Source organism: Haliaeetus albicilla, chromosome 5 (genome assembly GCF_947461875.1).
Source record: "Haliaeetus albicilla chromosome 5, bHalAlb1.1, whole genome shotgun sequence".
Lineage (NCBI taxonomy): Eukaryota > Metazoa > Chordata > Aves > Accipitriformes > Accipitridae > Haliaeetus > Haliaeetus albicilla.
In genome coordinates, this window is record NC_091487.1 from 37,062,014 (window position 1) to 37,079,309 (window position 17,296).

General features: G+C 41.4%; 1 protein-coding gene across 9 annotated transcripts in view; it reads left to right on the forward strand.

Annotated features, from left to right (window-relative positions):
• Positions 1-1,406: 1,406 nt before the first annotated feature.
• The window catches only part of GPHN (gephyrin), a 312,924-nt gene continuing 297,034 nt past the window's right edge, over positions 1,407-17,296 (forward strand). For all 9 annotated transcript variants that reach the window (XM_069784153.1, XM_069784156.1, XM_069784161.1 and 6 more), the window contains exon 1: positions 1,407-1,547. In XM_069784153.1, coding sequence (XP_069640254.1) covers positions 1,484-1,547 — 64 coding nt within the window. In that variant the 5' untranslated portion in view covers positions 1,407-1,483. The remainder of the gene's footprint in view (positions 1,548-17,296) is intronic.

Here is a 17,296-nt window from a genome sequence, read left to right on the forward strand (position 1 = left end):
ACCTCAACAGAAATATCTGAAAATATAAATACCGGCTAGAGTCAGAGGGCTTGAACTTTGACAATGGGTTATCATTTGCAGCTGATGATGTCGCTATTAAACGTGGAAGACATTTGCCTACATATTCATCCAAAATGAGTCTTAAGTATTTGCTTCCAGACAGTTTCCCAGATCATACAGTTCAAGTAAGACAAAGCAAAGATACTTGTTACGATACTAAATCGCTTTATCTAAAGGCTGTGTAACAACAGTTTTAATCTCAGAGGAAAGGGGAAGGACTCGAAAGGGAAAGAAGGGAAGAGGCCTGGGAAGACTGCAAAAACACCTTGCTGAGCCCTGAGGACTCGAAAAGTTGTTGGGAAAATTTTGCCTCTCTCTATTTCACGCTAACCAAAAGAAAGGGTGACTACCATCCTCGCTGTCTCCCTTCCCCCATTATCAGAGGTCTGAAGAATCGAACTGTTAACGCCCTGTGAACAGACGATAAAAGCGACTTTGGGTTCTGGGGACCAGGAGCTACTTGGCTGTGAGCTCAAACCCAGCCTGACGGCCGAAGAGCGACCGACCGCCTTATTTTCGCAGCCGGTTTATGCCCGCCGAAACCCGCGCGGCAGCCGAACCGGGAAGCCGTGCCCTCCTCCCGCCTCGGAGGCCGTTTTCCCACCAGCTCCCGAGCCCTGGCAGGAGCCCTGGCAGGAGCCCTGGCACGGCAGTGCCGTCACCCGAGCGAAGGAGCTGCTCCGGGTGAGAACCGTGAGAAGAAAGGCGTCGGCGTTCCGTGGCACCGAGGGGTGTTCGGTGGCAGCAGGGGCTGATGTCGTGCTCCGCCGGGGGTGAAGGCGGGCGGGGAGCGGCTGACATTCGGCCCGTGCCCCGGCTGGGCCGGCCATCTCCCCGGGACGCCGGCTCCGAGGGGTGGGTGTCAGCTCGCCGCGGGGCCGGCTCGCTCCGCTCCGCGCCGCCGGCCGCCCGGGGACGCGCCTTGCCAGCACCGCCGGTGTCGGGGCTGTCGGCTGGGAGATGCTAACGGCGCCTCGGGGGCCGGGCTGCAGCCCGCCGAAGGAGCCGCAAAGGGCAGACGCGCCGCACGGGCTACAAAACCGGCGGCGGCCCCGGCCCGGCCCGGCCCCCACCTCGCGCCGCCCCCGGCGTTCACGCGCCGGCCCCGATCGGCGGCAACCGGCGCCGGGCCCGGCGCTCTCGGCGCTAGATTGGTACTGCCTGGGCCGCGCGCAGCACGCTCGTCTCGCGCTCGCTAGCTCGCGCGCCGTGCCCTGCCCCGCTCCGCTCCGCTCCGCTCCGCTCCGCTGGAACCGCTCGCCCCGGCTCGCGCTCGCCCCGCCCCTCCTCGGGCTGGCCCCGCCCCGCTCGCCCCTGCTCCTCCCCCTTTGCGCTCGCGCCGCTCTCGCGCTCCTGCCCCCTCCCCCCCCAACCCCCCCCCCCCCGCTCGCTCCCTGTCAGTGCGGTGGCTGCGCCGGGAAACATGGCGTCGGAGGGGATGATCTTAACGAACCACGACCACCAAATCCGCGTCGGGGTCCTCACAGGTAAGGGGCCGCCGCCGGGGACGGCGCTGGGGAGAGGCGGGGGGAGAGGCGGGAGGCGGCCGCCAGTCGCCAGTCGGTGCGCGCCGTCAGGCCGCCCCGCGGGTTGCCCCGGTGGCCGTCTCCTGTGGCGGCGCCGCCGCCGCCGCTGCGCAGGGACCCGCCGCTCCGCCGTGCGTGCAGCAGTCGAGGCCTCGGCCCGGGCCCGGGGACGGGGACGGGGACGGGGACGTGGGGGCGGCGCTCCGGCCGGCCGGGGGGCGTTGGGCGCCGCTGCCGCAGGCGGGCGAGGGAGCGAGCGAGCGAGCGGGCGAGGGAGCGGGCTGCAGCTGGGCGCCGCAGCCCGGGGGACCGGCCCGGGCATAACCCACCTGGAGGGGACGGAGCGCGGGGGTGGGCGTCTGCCGAAAGGGACGGGCCGGGGGTCGAGGCGTCGCCGGGCTTCCTCCGAACGCGGCGGAGCTCTGAGTGCGAAGGCGTTTGAGAAGGCAGCCTGCGGCCGGCGCAGGCGGGAGCCGGGCCTGCCTTCCCCCGGCGGTGGCAGCGGCGGCGGCAGCGGAAGGCGGCCTGAGCTGCCTGCCCCGGGGGATGGCTTTGAGCGTGGCACGCTCCGCACGGCAGACACCTTTAGGTTGACTCCTTCCCCTCCCCCTCCCAGGCCTTTACTTTCGGGGGGGGGTGGGATGCGTGTGCCGGTGTGCTCTCTGTTGGGAGGGGGAGGAGGGCACGTATGATGCCGCTGCTCATAGCGCATGGATGATCCTTCAGTAAACCCCTGGCACATGACATGCGATGGTTGCACAGAATGGTTCCTAGAGCCGTAACCAGTACGTGTGTTGCAGGCTTCGGGGTTTCTTCGGCCTTTGCGGGGGGGGGGCTTTGCGGTTATCCCGGTGTACCGTGGAGCTCGGCACGCCGGTGGAAGCGCGGTACGCCCAGAAATGAAGCCCCGAGGGGTCCGAGCGTATAAGGGCGTAAACAGCGTTTCTGGTGAAGGAAGGGGCGAGGGATTTTAGTGGAATTTTTGCACGTCAAGCTCAGTAGCTTTTACCGGGAGCCGGGGAGGACATGACTGTTGGTGGAAAGCAGCGTTGTGAGCACGCTTCGGAGTCGGAGGATGTTCGGAGTGGAAGGGGGTGCCTTCACAGGAGAGGAGGCCCGGAGTTAAGCCCAGAGTTATTTATTAAACCCAGCGATATTTAACCCGAACGCCGCCGTCTCACGCCTCCTTCGGAAAACGGGCCGGGGCGGCCGTCGGGGGGAGCCCCCGGCGCGGCGCGCGCTGTTCACCCGCCGGGTGCTGAACGGCGGCCGCGCCGGTGGGGGGGGGGCGGTGGGTGGGTGTGTGTGTGGGGGGGGGTCGGTGTGTGTGTGTGTGTGGGAGGGGGTGCCGCGGGGGCAGGAGTCCATCCCTTCCTGGGAGGCGTTTGGCCGCGAGGTTCTTCTGACGGTAAAGGGCTAGAAAAGCACCGTCTGACAGAAGTGGGAATCCTTACCGTTGCTTCCAAATTTCAGGCCGTCGTATCCTTAATAAGGACAGAGCAGGTTTGACCAGATGCAGAAGTCGTATTGGGGGAGTTTGTAGCTTTTGTTCCTGAAAGCTAGGACATGCGTACAATTACCTATTATTGTGAAAGCTAAAGTGACAAGGAGGTGTCTGCTAACAGAATGCTCTTTGCATGTTTTGTACAACTTCGTGGTGTGTAGCTTGGATTATTATTTTCTGTTGATTGGTGAGCTGTCATAACTGTCACCTGTAAATGTTCCCAGAATGCAGTACCAGATACCTACAGTGTTACAATCTTTGAAAGAATGATTAAGCCCCACAATAGATTCGGATAATCTTTCAGAATACATAGGTTTTTATTTTGTACTATAAATCCTGTTTGAGCACTATTAAACTCTTTTAACTTTGTATGAGAATTTCCAATTCCATTGAGAAGAGCATGTGGCCTGATTTTAGTTTTTTGTTTTTTAAAGGAAAACCAAAAGGCATAAGCGAACAGAACAGTTTTAGCCCTTTCCTCCTTAATGCCATTGTTTTGAATTGCAGGCTGAAAAATTTTGCAAAGAATTATTTTCCATTTTGAAAGGGGACACCTTGGTTTCGAACAATTTTCCTAGCCCTCTTTTTGTGTATGTTTGTAGACATGAAATAAAATTTTATATAAATGTGTTACTTTAATATCTTATATTTGGCCAAACTTGATTATTTTCCACTCTGGCATTTCCTTTAACCCCTGAAAGAGAATATTTCTACTTTGCAGGGTTTAGACCCCCTCACTGTTTCTGCTGTTTCAGCTGTGGAAAGACAGCAAATTTAAAAATTAACTCTTCTGAATTTTTCTCACAGAAATGAACTAATATTTGCTTCTTGGCTGGTGTATGAAGGAATAAGTGTAGGAATGGAAAGGTTAGGTATAAGCACTATTTTTTGGTTTAATCATTTAGAATAGCTGAGTGATCAGAAATTCGATAATTAACATAACATTACTTCTTTAGCTTTTCTAATTAAGATCACAGCCATATGTTTGGGGTTTTTTTTTTGTTAGCAGTGTATACTTGTGGGTTTATCAGCACAGGCATATAGATTTATGTTCCTATTAGACCCGGTATACTCAGTTTAGAAAGTACCATTATTGCACCTTATGGTAGTATTCAGATGGAATTTAAATTTACTTAGGAGTAACTCCTTTGAATTAATTCGGAATAAAGTTGTATGTTTATTTTTAGATGAGGACATAAAAAAATTACTTGGGCATGTTGTTAGTCTTGTCTGTTGTCGAGATTGATGTACATGGCTCCAGAGTATATTAATACAGAGTGAGTAATGTTTGTCGTGTAGCTTAGTTTCATTGCATTCAGTTTTGTTTTGAGAAAGTTATTGTATTTAGTTTTGCTTAGTAGAGCTTTGTGTTGTGTGTATATTGCTAGTTTCCTGTCTAGAAACAAATGTATTTTTCTTCACTTGTGGCAAATTAAGATAGGTACAACAGATTAGAGAAGTAGAAAGTTTGCTTATTGTTTAGCAAGGTAACTTACTGTGTTCAAATGCAAAATTATGCAGAATGCAGCACCTTGTTTTTTAAAAAAATTTACTTGTTAACTTCTCTTATATCCAAGCTGTCAAGGTCTTTTAGTTAAGAGTCAATGAGAAGAATGGAGTCCATAAATAGGACATTTTCTCAACGTGAAAGAACTGTCTTCCTGAAATTTGGAAAAGTACTTCAGTGTATACAGCATCTGCTGACTTGCAGATGTCATTCATGTTTATTTTTGAGTCTCTATACAGAAAGTTGTAGAGTTAAGCTTATTTACTGAAACAGGAGGAAAAGTAAACAATGACGGATTGCAAAACTGTAACTTGTTCTAAACTAGAGGGTTATGTCTTATGTGAATAGGAAGAAGTCTCACTAGTTTGTGGATAGAAAGTTGAATTCTAATCTTTGTGTGTTATCATTTCAAGACATTTTGCAACATGTGAAAAGAATGCAACCATGAACATGTCATATTCAGCCCCAGTGTTTAATGAAGTGTTCAGATTAAAGATACTGCTCATTCAGCCCTGGTGTTTAATGAAGTGTTCAGATTAAAGATACTGCTCACTTAAGTTCCAAACGTAGGTTTTCTTCCTTCTACCATTGATGTCTACGTTTATGGTAAAGGTTGGATTATATGCATGCTCTGTCTGCGGTGTTTTGCACCAATGCTTCCTTAGTAAAATACAAATCTTGATACGGAATTATTCTGGTTGCCCCTTGCAAGCCTTTCATGTTTGGGATATCTCTAACAGAATGGTTGTTAATCAGTAACCATCCGTGGTGTCAAGATATTGAACCTGGATTAGTAAGTACAGAGTTTCGTAATGCTGAAGTTAGCTAGAAAAGGGAAGAAAATGTGTGCGGTGCCCAGAGTTGAATCAATATTAGGTCATCCGTCACTGGTGGTGACATTGGTAAGTTACATAATCTGTGACCTTTGTTGTTGTGTGAGGGACTAAGTAGACCCTTCACTAGAACCATCCAGAGAGATCTGAATGATGTTGCCATCTCCACTAGCCTGATGGAAAAGAGACCCTGTCTCTCTCTGGTTGCTCTTTTATTTTGTCCTTTTTCCTCTCCATCCCCTTTTTCTTCTTACTTAACTCTCTTCTTGTTTTCTGTCCAGTAAGCATCTAGTGCAGCTGGTCAAAACTTGATGTTTCGTTACATGTTTTTTTCAGAATATTCCTGTTAAAAATCCGTCCAATTTGGGGTTAGCTAATAAATCTTCATTCAGTGTTTGTCTCGTCTTGATATAGGTCTGTGAGAAAGAGTCATCACCAAACACAAACAGCATTTTCTGCCTTTGCTCCTCTTTTTGTATTGTTTCTTGCTTGTTTTAAAAACAAAAATTTCAGACTAGCTTTCTTTTTCAGGATAGTTTTACTGTTTTTAGTACTGCTTAAAAAGTGGTGATACAGCTTTTCACCTTTATGAAACATTTTTACAATTAAAGAGAGTAAGAGGTTTTGGCAAAATGCAACCCTTGACTAATGATTTCTTCTTCAGGTACTTTATTCTTCCTTTCTTCCTCTAAGTAAAGATTAAAACATTTTGAATGATAGTTGTTGCCATGGGCCTACGCAGTAATGCATAACAAAGGTTTCTGAATGCGTAACCTCAGACCTTGTTTAGCCTCTTAACACTGTAGTGTGAAGGATTACAGTAGCATCTTCAAGTGTCTGAGGCCATTTAGTTTGTTGAAATAACACAGCGTGTACACATTGTGTCTGAATTTATCACTTTGAAGCAAGCAGTCTTCTCAGATAGTGAGGGCATTGTCTACTTGAGAATATCATCCAAACAAAGAGATTACCTGGGCAGATCTGAAGTACACCGATGTAAAAGTTTTGTAAAAATTATCTTTGACAGATGTGGGGAACAGAATACTTAGGGTGTCACTATTTGTTGGTCAGACTGTTCTAGAAATATATATGCTATTGGTTTTCCAACTAAAAGTTCATATGCCTCTCTTCTACTTTATGAGGTACCTTCTGCCAACTTTCCCCTAAGACTGTTCATTAATAGCATGCGTAAGATCTTTTCTCAGTGGTGATGCTATTCATGTTTTGGACATGCATTGGAAGTTACTGTAAACTTTCTTATAGAGGTGTGGGTGAGAGGGTAAGGACTGACATTAAGTTTGCTAGGACTTATTGTCAAATAGCCCTAACTGTCTAAATTGAAGTTGGTTAGCTTTTTGCTTGTGATCTGCCTTTCTCTCAAAACCTACATCTTATTGGGCACTCGTCTTCAAAACATAGATTCAATTCAGTAGCTTTTCCTGGGAGCCTTAGTTTTCTTCCAAAAGCTTAGTTCAGCAAATGAGTTCTAGAAGTAGAGAAATGCTGTACTTCCATTAAGAGTAAAACATTCTGGACTCTGAGCAACATTGATTTTCACCTTTCCCAACTGTAAGGCTGTCACAGCATTGAGTTTAGCCATAGAAACTAGGAGATCTCCCTCTTTGCCATTTGTAGCTGTAAGTCTTCAGAAAAGGTTATTCTTTCTGATTTTTGGTAAGGCTATGATGATAAGCTTTTATGTCTAGTGAGTGTGATCTGTACAATTGTCCAGTTTCCTTTTTATAGTTTAACAGTGCTCAATAGGAACCTTTACCTTACTTATAAAATAGGAAGAAAGTCGTGGATTTTTTCCCCCTGTTCTTCAATGTGCAGTGTGGAACAAAAATTGGTGACTGGAAGCTCACTGATAAAGCAGACTTTTACTTACAGTTTAATTTGCTTGCTATGACACTGTTTCTTTTGAACTGAAAGCAGTTTGCTGTGCAGTGCCTTTGTGAAGTAAAAGTTAAGATTTTCACTTTGCTTTTTCAGTTGTTCAAGCTAAAACAGTTTATTTTGAATATGTGGGAAAGTATTTTTTTACTTATTCTAATGGTTGAAACAGTTTTGCTGATAGGGTTTAAAAAAATTTTTTTTTTTGAGATAAGCAAGTACAGTTTTTGTTATTGGCCATTCGTGAGGTTGATATTATGCAACAGGAGGACATGATAACTGAGAATGAGAACAAATTTTAGCTTGTTAGATATTTATAAGGTCTTGAAGTGCGGATTAAATAAAAGAAATAATTTACATTCTGTTCCTATGCGTAGATGTAGCATGCAACTCTTTACTACTTGTATTAAAATGGTCTTATATTAATAGTCTTGCATATGACAGAATTCTTCTTGAAAGTTAAGCAGAATGCCTAGAAAAGCTGTTCTTGGACAATAGGAGGGTAATAACCATATGGGAAATGAGCAGGTAGCAGCCTTTTTTATGTGGTGTGTTTTTAATTAACAAAAAAGTAGCATAGCCTTTCAGGTGTGTGGGTTTTTGGTTTTTTTTTTAATCACAAAACAATTGAGGAAAGTAAGTTGAAGTTCACAAGGAACAGTAATTGCATAAAAAAAGTGCTTGGGAAAAATAGGCTTAATTAGGCAGTTATCTTAGAAAATCTCATTTTGCAAGTAAGAGATTTGTATGTGATGTTTTGTTTACTTGTTTTGTTTTCGTACTAATTTACTGAGGCCTATTTTATGCCCAACTTACTTGTCAAGTGGAAAAAAATTAGCATAAACCCTCAAGAATAATCTTCTTCTATGCACATTTTGCAAAATCCTGCAAAACAGGGCTCTATCCTACTATTACAAGGTGGGTGAATGATATTAATGGTATTTTGTAAGGAATAAAATGCATTGTCTGTTCCTTGCACTATGACATAAATAGCAAAACTTCCACTGGCTGACTTCAGTGATTTAGTGAATAGCTATGTATTGCAAAATCTATTTTTGAGCAATGAAGTGTTTTTTGATGTATACCAAGACCTGAAAGAACTGACTCAATGTTAATTAAGCTCCATATGCAAGTGAGTTACCTAGAACAGTAATCTTTAATAGTTTTATACTTAATATGACACTTCATTATGTATTCAACATACAAATTGTGTTGGTAGACCAATATAGTAATATATTAAGCATTGCATACATATTTAAGACCACAACTATAGAAACACATGCTTCTCAGGTATACTTTTTCCTTTTCTAATTGAATTATATCACTTATGTATATACTCTATGTAGTGTAGTGAAGAAGCAGAATGCATGTGGGCTTTGAACTATAATGTATTTTGGGCTTTTGAGTACTTACTGTGTGGTTATGAGATTTTTAGTTTTCTTTATTGTACTGTATATTGTAGGGAATTTAAAATCTATGTGGAATATTTTTCATTTGAAAAATCTTTCTTGTATTTATTTTGTTGGTTTTCTTCTATATCATATGTGACTTTTGAGACCTAAAAGTGGGAAGTAGAAATTTAAGTATATGGTGTGGTTTTGTTTGTTATTTGCTGGTGTTTTCTTTTCCTTTTTTTTTTTTTTAAATATATGCTGTGGTAGATTTAAATTCATACTGAAATCTAGGAAGTGACCTGTTATTCAAGATCATTTTATGGGAAGCTGTATGAATGAAGAACAGTATGCATCTTCAGGAATTAAAATGAATTGCAGTGAAGTGTCCTGCAGATCTGACTTGGGAGGGGAAGATTCCTAGGATCTCTGTAAATGATGGAATAGGCAGAGATTGCCATTAAAAAAAATAACACCCCCTTTTGTCTTAGCAAGCTGCTTTTAATGCCATGCGATAGGGCATCTAGGGAGGGATTGATAGCAAGACCTGAGATTAAGTCTGTAAAGCCTTCATCCAGTAATTCTTGAAGAGACACTAAATGTGGCACTAATTAGGAATTTGGCAAATCAATACACTCCTACTCTGCTACTTCTTATCCCTTCCTGAAACAATTTTCATGGGATTATGAAGACAGACCAGACTGTAAAAGAGAAGGCGTTGGTGTTGGGCAGGTATGTATCCTTTTACCTAGGTACTTGCAAATCTTGTTTTAGGAAAGTTTAGGTGGCAGTGTATGTTTCTGGAAGAAGAAAATGTCCAGGAGTTCAAATACATATTAGGTAGTTTCCCACTCACGTGGTTGTTTCATATGCTGTAGGGTAGTGGCATAGCAGCGTAGATGGTGAGAAGCTAAAGGCTTACTATGTAGTCCCTGTCAGAATCTTCATCTCAGAAAAAAATCAGGAGAAAGCAGCAAGATGCCTAAAAGTAAGTACAAATCTGGTGAGAAAAATGCCTGTTGTTGCCTGAAAAAGCAGAAAAAACAAAGATTAAAGGGAACAGGTACTTCTCATTTCCTCTTTTTTCTTTAGTTTCATCTTCCTTTTTAGTTGTCTGAATACTCAGGGGGAGACGTTAAATAAGCCTATAGCAAATCAAGGACCCTCAAAATCAGCTTCCTTGGAAAAATAAGCTGTAAATTAAGCATACTGAGGAAAAATGTTGTGAAACAGATCTTTAAAAGATAGTGCAGGGACAAAGTGTTTCTGTAGATAATACTCCAAAAACTCCAGAGATGCTGGGAGAAGGTCGCAACAGATGCTCATACGTGTGTAACTCCCTCTGATTAAAACTTAGGCATTGCTGTTACTGTCTGATTTAATACTGTAAGAAAATTTAGAGAATATTTTAGAACAAATTGTATATAAAGTGGAGTTTTTGGGGAATGTTTTTGTAATCTCCAGGTCTTTCTCCTACTGTCATTATGATGTCCTGAAAGAACCCTTTCTCAGTTAGTCACTTTGATGATGTTCCTTTGCCTTGATAGGTGTATATAGTAGATCAGAGAGGCATAACTCTCTAGCTAGTAGCTTTACCTAAATCTAAATGAAGGTGCTTCTAGTTATTGTAAAATACATTTGATGGTAGGCTTTTTTAGTGATCACTTTAATCAAACAGACTTGAAAAGTCTGCAGGGAGAATTTCCTTCCTTCCTAACCTCCCATTGCGAGGGATTCCAAACCATTCTGGACATACATACATTTGTTCTGGCATTTCTTTAGCAAAATAAAAAAAGAAACCAATAAAAGGTATGTAGAATAAACCAGGAGACTCTAAGAGGGTGTTGAGATTTTTGAGAGAAATCTTATAACTTTTTCAAGTAAATGTGACTATAGGGTAGCACTGTATGGCATAATTCTTTTGACAGAAGGCAAGGCACAGAGCTTCAGGAAGTTGGGAATGGTCATGTTAGTAAGATGTATACGGTTCAAGTTGTGTGTATTTAAACTGCTCCAAAATATAATGCTATTCTGACATCTGTTTTTTAGGAACATGCTGTGTTCCACAGTAGGGAGGTAAGCTGTAAAACCTTAAGGTCTGATCTTGCCAATTAAATTTGAGCAGGGTAAGAATTAAAACTATCACTAGTGTCTTCAATGTGCAGGACCTTCTTGTCTGAGTGAGACTCAGACTTTTTTTCTAAGCACTGAAGATCAAAATGGAAACTCTGAAGTTCATCTTAAAAGCAACTGCTGAAAAAAGCAACTGCTGAAGAATTTCTTGTGATCATTGAGCTTCAAGGATGCTCACCTGCCTGTTCCTATTTCTTTATTCCAAAGGGTATAGCTCTAGTTTATGCACAATGGTTTCAGTACATGACTTTTCTCTTGGGCTTGGCTGTTGATCAAAGAGAATTAGTGAAAATACTAGTTGTCATTTCACCATTGTTTTGTCAGAAAAGGGTTCAAGTAGACTTTTTTTGAGTGCTTTGATGAACAGAACATCTTTCTGGAAAAGGCATCTGAGGCAAATTTCTGTATGGCGTTAAACTGGGACATCATGGATTATCCTTAATATTAGAAAAATCTCTTAATTCCTTGATAGCCTGTCTTATATTTGGTTATTGTTACATGTAAGATACAGTGAGGACTCATCAAATCATAAGGGAGATTTTAGATGTGAAATAATAATAATTTTCAGTATTTCTTACCAGAATAGTAGCAGCTTCTGGTACCCTCCCCAATAATTTTAGAAAGTCTTCATATTCAGATTATTCCTAGTATCCTTTTTCTGCACTGAAAAACCTGTGCTAAAAATGTTCTACCTGTACTTCAGCCTCTGGAAAGTAAATTCAGCTGTGCATATGAAAAATATGCAGACAAAAAACACTTTAAAATGAATGGTTGAGATCTCATTAGCATCGAGAAAGTATCTAACAATTAGGGCACATTCAAGAGCTTCCTCTATGTTTAAGATATTGTGAAAACATCAGCCTGGAGCCATCTGAGGCAATAGCAAAATATATATTATAATTCATTCAAAGCATAAATTTAAACTTAACCCCCTAGATGCTGACATTCCAACTAGCAGCCATTGCAGGAAAAAACAGGCAGATGAAGAAATTCTTTATGTTTGGATAATTAGGTGCTCTCTCAATGCTGCAAGGATAAGTAGTCAATTTAAAAAAAAATAAATCTTTGCTTTTGTGCTGTACCTACATAAGTCTTTTGACTGTAATTCAGTAAGTTAGCTTACCCTCTGTGATTTCATTCAAGTAAAGTCTCTGCTAGCAAGTAGTGCAGCCTAAGAGAAACGGATTTGTAGAGCAAACCACTTAGTACTGGGGGCTTCATATCCATACTGTTCCTGGTGTTTTGCTTCATGCTAGGTCAAAACCCATGGACTGAACTCTTAAGTATTGGTTGGAGTGTATTAGGTGTGCTCTTGGAGTACATCTCATTTAGTTTTGTCCAGAATGAATTCAGCACTTGTGCTTTGATCCTTCTCTGCAGTGTGAATCAAAGTATGGTGATTGGGGACTGCCAGGAGGTAGCTTTAAAGCCACACTCTTGAACCAAACAGAAACACTAATATAGATGCACTATTTGCTATTTTTTGCCTCCACAGAATTACATGTGCCTCCTACAATTCTTGTGCATGCCAGAGAGGTCTTCCAGTGGGTAGCGCTGAGGAGGCTTTCCTCATGGTGGAAAGTATCTGGAAAGATACCGGCTCTTGTTACTGTGCATTTTGTGAGGGTGATGTGCACAAGGGCACATCCTTTGAATCTTTGGATACTCTGGAGGAAGTACCTAAAGAGATGTGAGAAACACCTTTTGGTAACTAGCCTTGAAATTACTCTTAACTTAAGCTAGCCTAAAGTAAAATTCAGTAGTAAGTAAAAGTATTTCAAATATCCAAAATAAGCCACACAATCACAAATTTTTATAAAAGCTATAGATGAAGAAATGACAGAAAAAGCATGTTTACGCTAACACTTAGTTTGAACAGGCCCTCCCTGTACCTAGCTGACTTGTCTGTTAGGAAAATACATGCAGCACTTTGTCAGGGATTTTAGCTTCCTGCATTCACAACATCTCAAGCTGTCTTATTCGGAGATAATTTTCTTCTGGTGTACCGTGCAGTCTGCTACAACTGGTCACTGCTTTAGAGCCCAATAGGACTCTGTCCAGGTTTAATCTTATGCCCTGTGGAATTTTGGGCATGGTTCTATCATCATTGCTGCTTGTTCACTGTCATACTGCGCTGTGCTGGCATAACCTGTTGTATGGCTGTACAGGCAGGGAACTGAAACAGCTGAAACTTAACCTGCCAGAAAAAAGGGATCCTTTCCAGCTGAGTCAGCTGTGTGGTCTGGTTCAGCACTGAGCTCTGCAGACTTCTGCTCCAGTAGGTGAATGGTGAGCAAGGCTGGCAATTTTTTACCTCTACTGTCAAATTTTTTAGACTCTGTTCTTTAGTACTCTTCTATCCTGCCATTTTTCACTCTCTGCAAAACAAATTTAACTGGCTAACCTAATGGAAAACTACCCTTCTTTTTGAGAGATTAGTTTTCTGCAGCCTACAAATTAAATCAACTCAGCAAGGGACCTGAGGAGTGCCAGTGTGAGGGAGGGGCTGGATTGCACAGGTGGGATAGGTAAGGGTGGGAGATGGGACTTCTGCTTTCTGATACACCTCAAACAGATGTAGTCATGTGTTGATTTTGTGTAGTTCACTTGCATTAATTCAGAAGATAGTCTTGATGCTCTTTTATCTAACTAAGTGTCTCGTTTCTTGCAAGTGTTGCTATGTCAGGCCAGGTATCCTCTCGGTGGTATTTGCTAGCTTGTACTGATTGACAGGTAAAGACACTGCCTCTACTGAATAACAAGCAGGAAAAAACCATAGTGAAGGGAGGGTAGGATTTGCCTGTTGTAGAAAATTATTTTGAGGAGGGGCTCAGTCAAGGTATATTTTCCCATTTTGTATGTAAACTTCTTTGATTCATGTGTGTAGTAGCTAGGTGAGTATGAAGGCTATGCTAGGCATTTGTGCTTAACGAAGAGCTGAACATTTGGTAACTTGCATGTGTTAGGTAACTAGAAAAGCTGAACATTAGACTTCTGCAGTGTTAAATTTGGGAAAAGGTGAACACTATGTTAGGCATTTACAGGCAAGTAGGGTCTCTTTTTATGAATGTGTTAATTTTTAATAGTCGAAACTTCTAAAATTTAGATTTTCTAACTTACTATCTTGACTATAGTATGCCTGACAGAACTAATTTGAAGACTAGATACATATTATATATACTAGATACATATATTATATATATACACGTAAACATTTATTATATTATATTATATATAAAATAATAATTATATATATATATGAGACAAATTACCCATTTCTTCAAGATCTGATTTGCCTTCTGCTTGAGGGACTTCTTTGGCACCACTCAATCTGTCATCTTACTTAGACTCAGTATAGTTTTTCTAAGCATATCTTTACCAGTCAAATTAGCTAATATGCTAACTTTGAGAATGCTGACCTGATATATACAAAATAGCAGTTGATACGCTATTGACTTATTTTTCTTCTGTTGGACACCTGTCTGTACACCAACTATTTAAAACATCTGCATGCAAGATCATTTTCTAATTTCACTTTTGCCCTGCACACCTTCTTCTTGCTGACCTGAACAGAATCATTACCTTTATCTTGAGCAGACTGTTATCTATGTGATGGAGGTAACTGGAACAGACAGTCACAGGCATCAGCTAGTTGGGTAAGTCAGGCTTTGGGATTCCTGATATTTCCTTAAAAAGGGGGAGGGATTGGGATGAAGAAGGAGGATAGATAGTTTAGTTATGTAATTGTGGTAATTGGACCATGTGCATTTATTTAAAGTCTTATTTCACTGCAAATCAGAAGCCTGCTGGTCCACGCGTTTGTCCAATATTGTATGTTTCCGTGGTCTCCATGGATACTAATTATGTATTGACCATGGTTTTGGCATCCAAATGCAGTGCTTGGAGGTAAAGGTAGCTATCTAAACTGAGTTTTGTAAGTTGCACTGTAAGTAGCATCTTCAGTATTAAGATGGAATTATATATTGTAGTATTATACAAGTATACTATTATGCAGTGGAAGTGTGGTTTTAAAATAGCAGAAAATACTGAAATGCTGTCGTGACTGAAAAAGCAATCCTAACATTAAAAACCACTCCTTCTAGAAGAAAAAGTTAAAGATTAATAATAAAAATGGAATTTTACAGGAAGTGGGAGAAAAAGAAAGTATAGAGGGGACTGGTAGCCACATTATGTAAATCAAAACCATATTATAAAGCATAGCTTCTAGCAAAGAATGTAGAGACTGAGGTTATACAAATGAGGTGTAAATGCTGTAATAGAAAGCAGACCAGCTAAACAGGGAAAAAGATTTGTGTGCTTTATGATCATGCCTCTGTAGGTATCTTCAAGCATCCCATTCACTAGAAGAGTTTAACACATCGCTTAATAAGGGCAAAATTAGGAAATTCTTTTTATAAAAAGAATAGAGAAATAAACCAAATACACCAAATGCTTGTAATCCCAATAGTCTCTCCTTAAAAATCCCTCACTAAGCCTTATTCAAAGTTGACAAATATTGAATCTTTTAGCAATTCTTTATGATAAATTTGCCTTTTACTCCATTTTATTACTGGTGAAATTAATCCCCCCTAGAGAAGTAATCCTGTCCATGAGCTCTCACTTATCACAGCAGAATTGATATATATGGTGAACGAAATGTGAACTGATCCAGATGATAGTATTTTGCCAAGCTAGTTTTCAATGAATTTCTTTCAGTTTACTATGAGTAAATGCTTGTGCCCACACAGTAGAGATGGGAACAAGTTGCTGCCAGTAGAAAGAAGGTGGGATTTTTTCTTTCGGTAATAATGCATGAGAAAAACTGGTCTTTGGCCAAGGTATTAGTGCCCCATGTTCTTAGAGAATATACTGTTGTCAGGCCCTCAGAATTTGTATTATTACTGCAGTGCACTTTTATCAAATTTTACTTGGAAAAATCAGAAGTTACGCTCTTTTAAAAAGACTGAATGGATACGATCACATCTGGTAGCCATGTGCACCACCCACTGTCCACTGTCGGCAATTTGAGTCGGTGACCTGAGGCTACGTACAGTGGCCCAAAACTCAATTGCCTTCCATTCAGTTAATCATGCTCACAGAAGCACATGCTGTTTGTTTGTGGGATATTTCTCTTTTTCTTGGATACTAAATGATTGGCTTCCTGGTTTTGAAGTGATTGTGCTACTTCTGGTGATGTCTGCTTGTTCTGTGAATCTGCTCTGACTTTACTAATGTCTTGTCTTCTTTCAGGAGAACATTAGATTCTGTTTATTTTAATTACTTTTCTTTATTAACCTGTATAGAACTATGAGGTATTTTGTGAGGTTTCAGTCTTTAATTATGGCTCCTATTACAACCGATATAAAAAAGAAAAGTTTGGAAAAAAGGAGGGGAGAAAAAAAAAAGTACTCCCAAGATTTTCAGCAGTTCCTTTCCCTTCACCTCCTCACCATTAAGCAAAATGCTTGAGCACACTACTTTCTTAATGCTTGCAAGAGAATAAAGCATTAAAAAAACCCCCTTAGCTCTTCTTTAAAAACAATGGAAGATAAAGAAGTAAGGCCAACAGATTGCTTTGCTGTCATCTTGTTCCATGTCTGACTTTTCATCTTTGGATCTGGTTTAAATTGTGCTGGCTAAATACTGGAAATGGCTTTTCAGTGCTTTTCTGCTATTTTTGTATTGAAAATACTTTTAAGTTACTGTTATTTCTGTTCTTGTGTAAGTTTAGTTCTTTGTGAATTGACAAAGGCATACTTCCTTTGGGACTGACAGTAGTATCTTTTGTTGCCTGTTATGACAAGTTATACTGAAATCTTTCTTAGCAGTGGTGTTTACTTTTTATTTTTTTTCCTTTGATACAGAGTTTGTTGATCAAATGTATCATATATCTTATTCAGATTATTCTTGGTGTTAGGTGTATAAGTCAACCTCTTGAATGCAACTAGATTGAGAGTTTTCTTACAGAATTTCTACTAAATGTCAAGTGCTCATTTTCTTGGAACTTTTTTGTTTGGAACTGCTTTGAGTTGATGTCTTGTGGAATCTTAGGATTTCATTATCAGGTTATCAGGTCAATATTCATAATTACCTTTGTTTTCACTTCTCTTTTTTTTTTTTTTTCAATCTGACGGATGACAAGACATCTCTTCCACTTTGCCTCACATTCCTCAATGACTTAGGCAACTGGATGAAATACTTTTATTTCTTCCGCTCCATCTTTCCTTTCTCAGCATAGTTCTGAGAAGAATGTGTTTTCCATGTATAACTACTTGTAAATGTTATCATTTTTCCCCATGGTGTTAATGTTGATTCTTTCAAGACTTCATTTCTCTTCCTGTGTTTCTTTCATTTTGCAGTCAGTGAACTTTCAAGTAGTCTGTTGTCCAGGAGGATATATCTTGAGTATGTACTGCTTTAATGCAATACAAAGGAAGTCATTGAAAGAA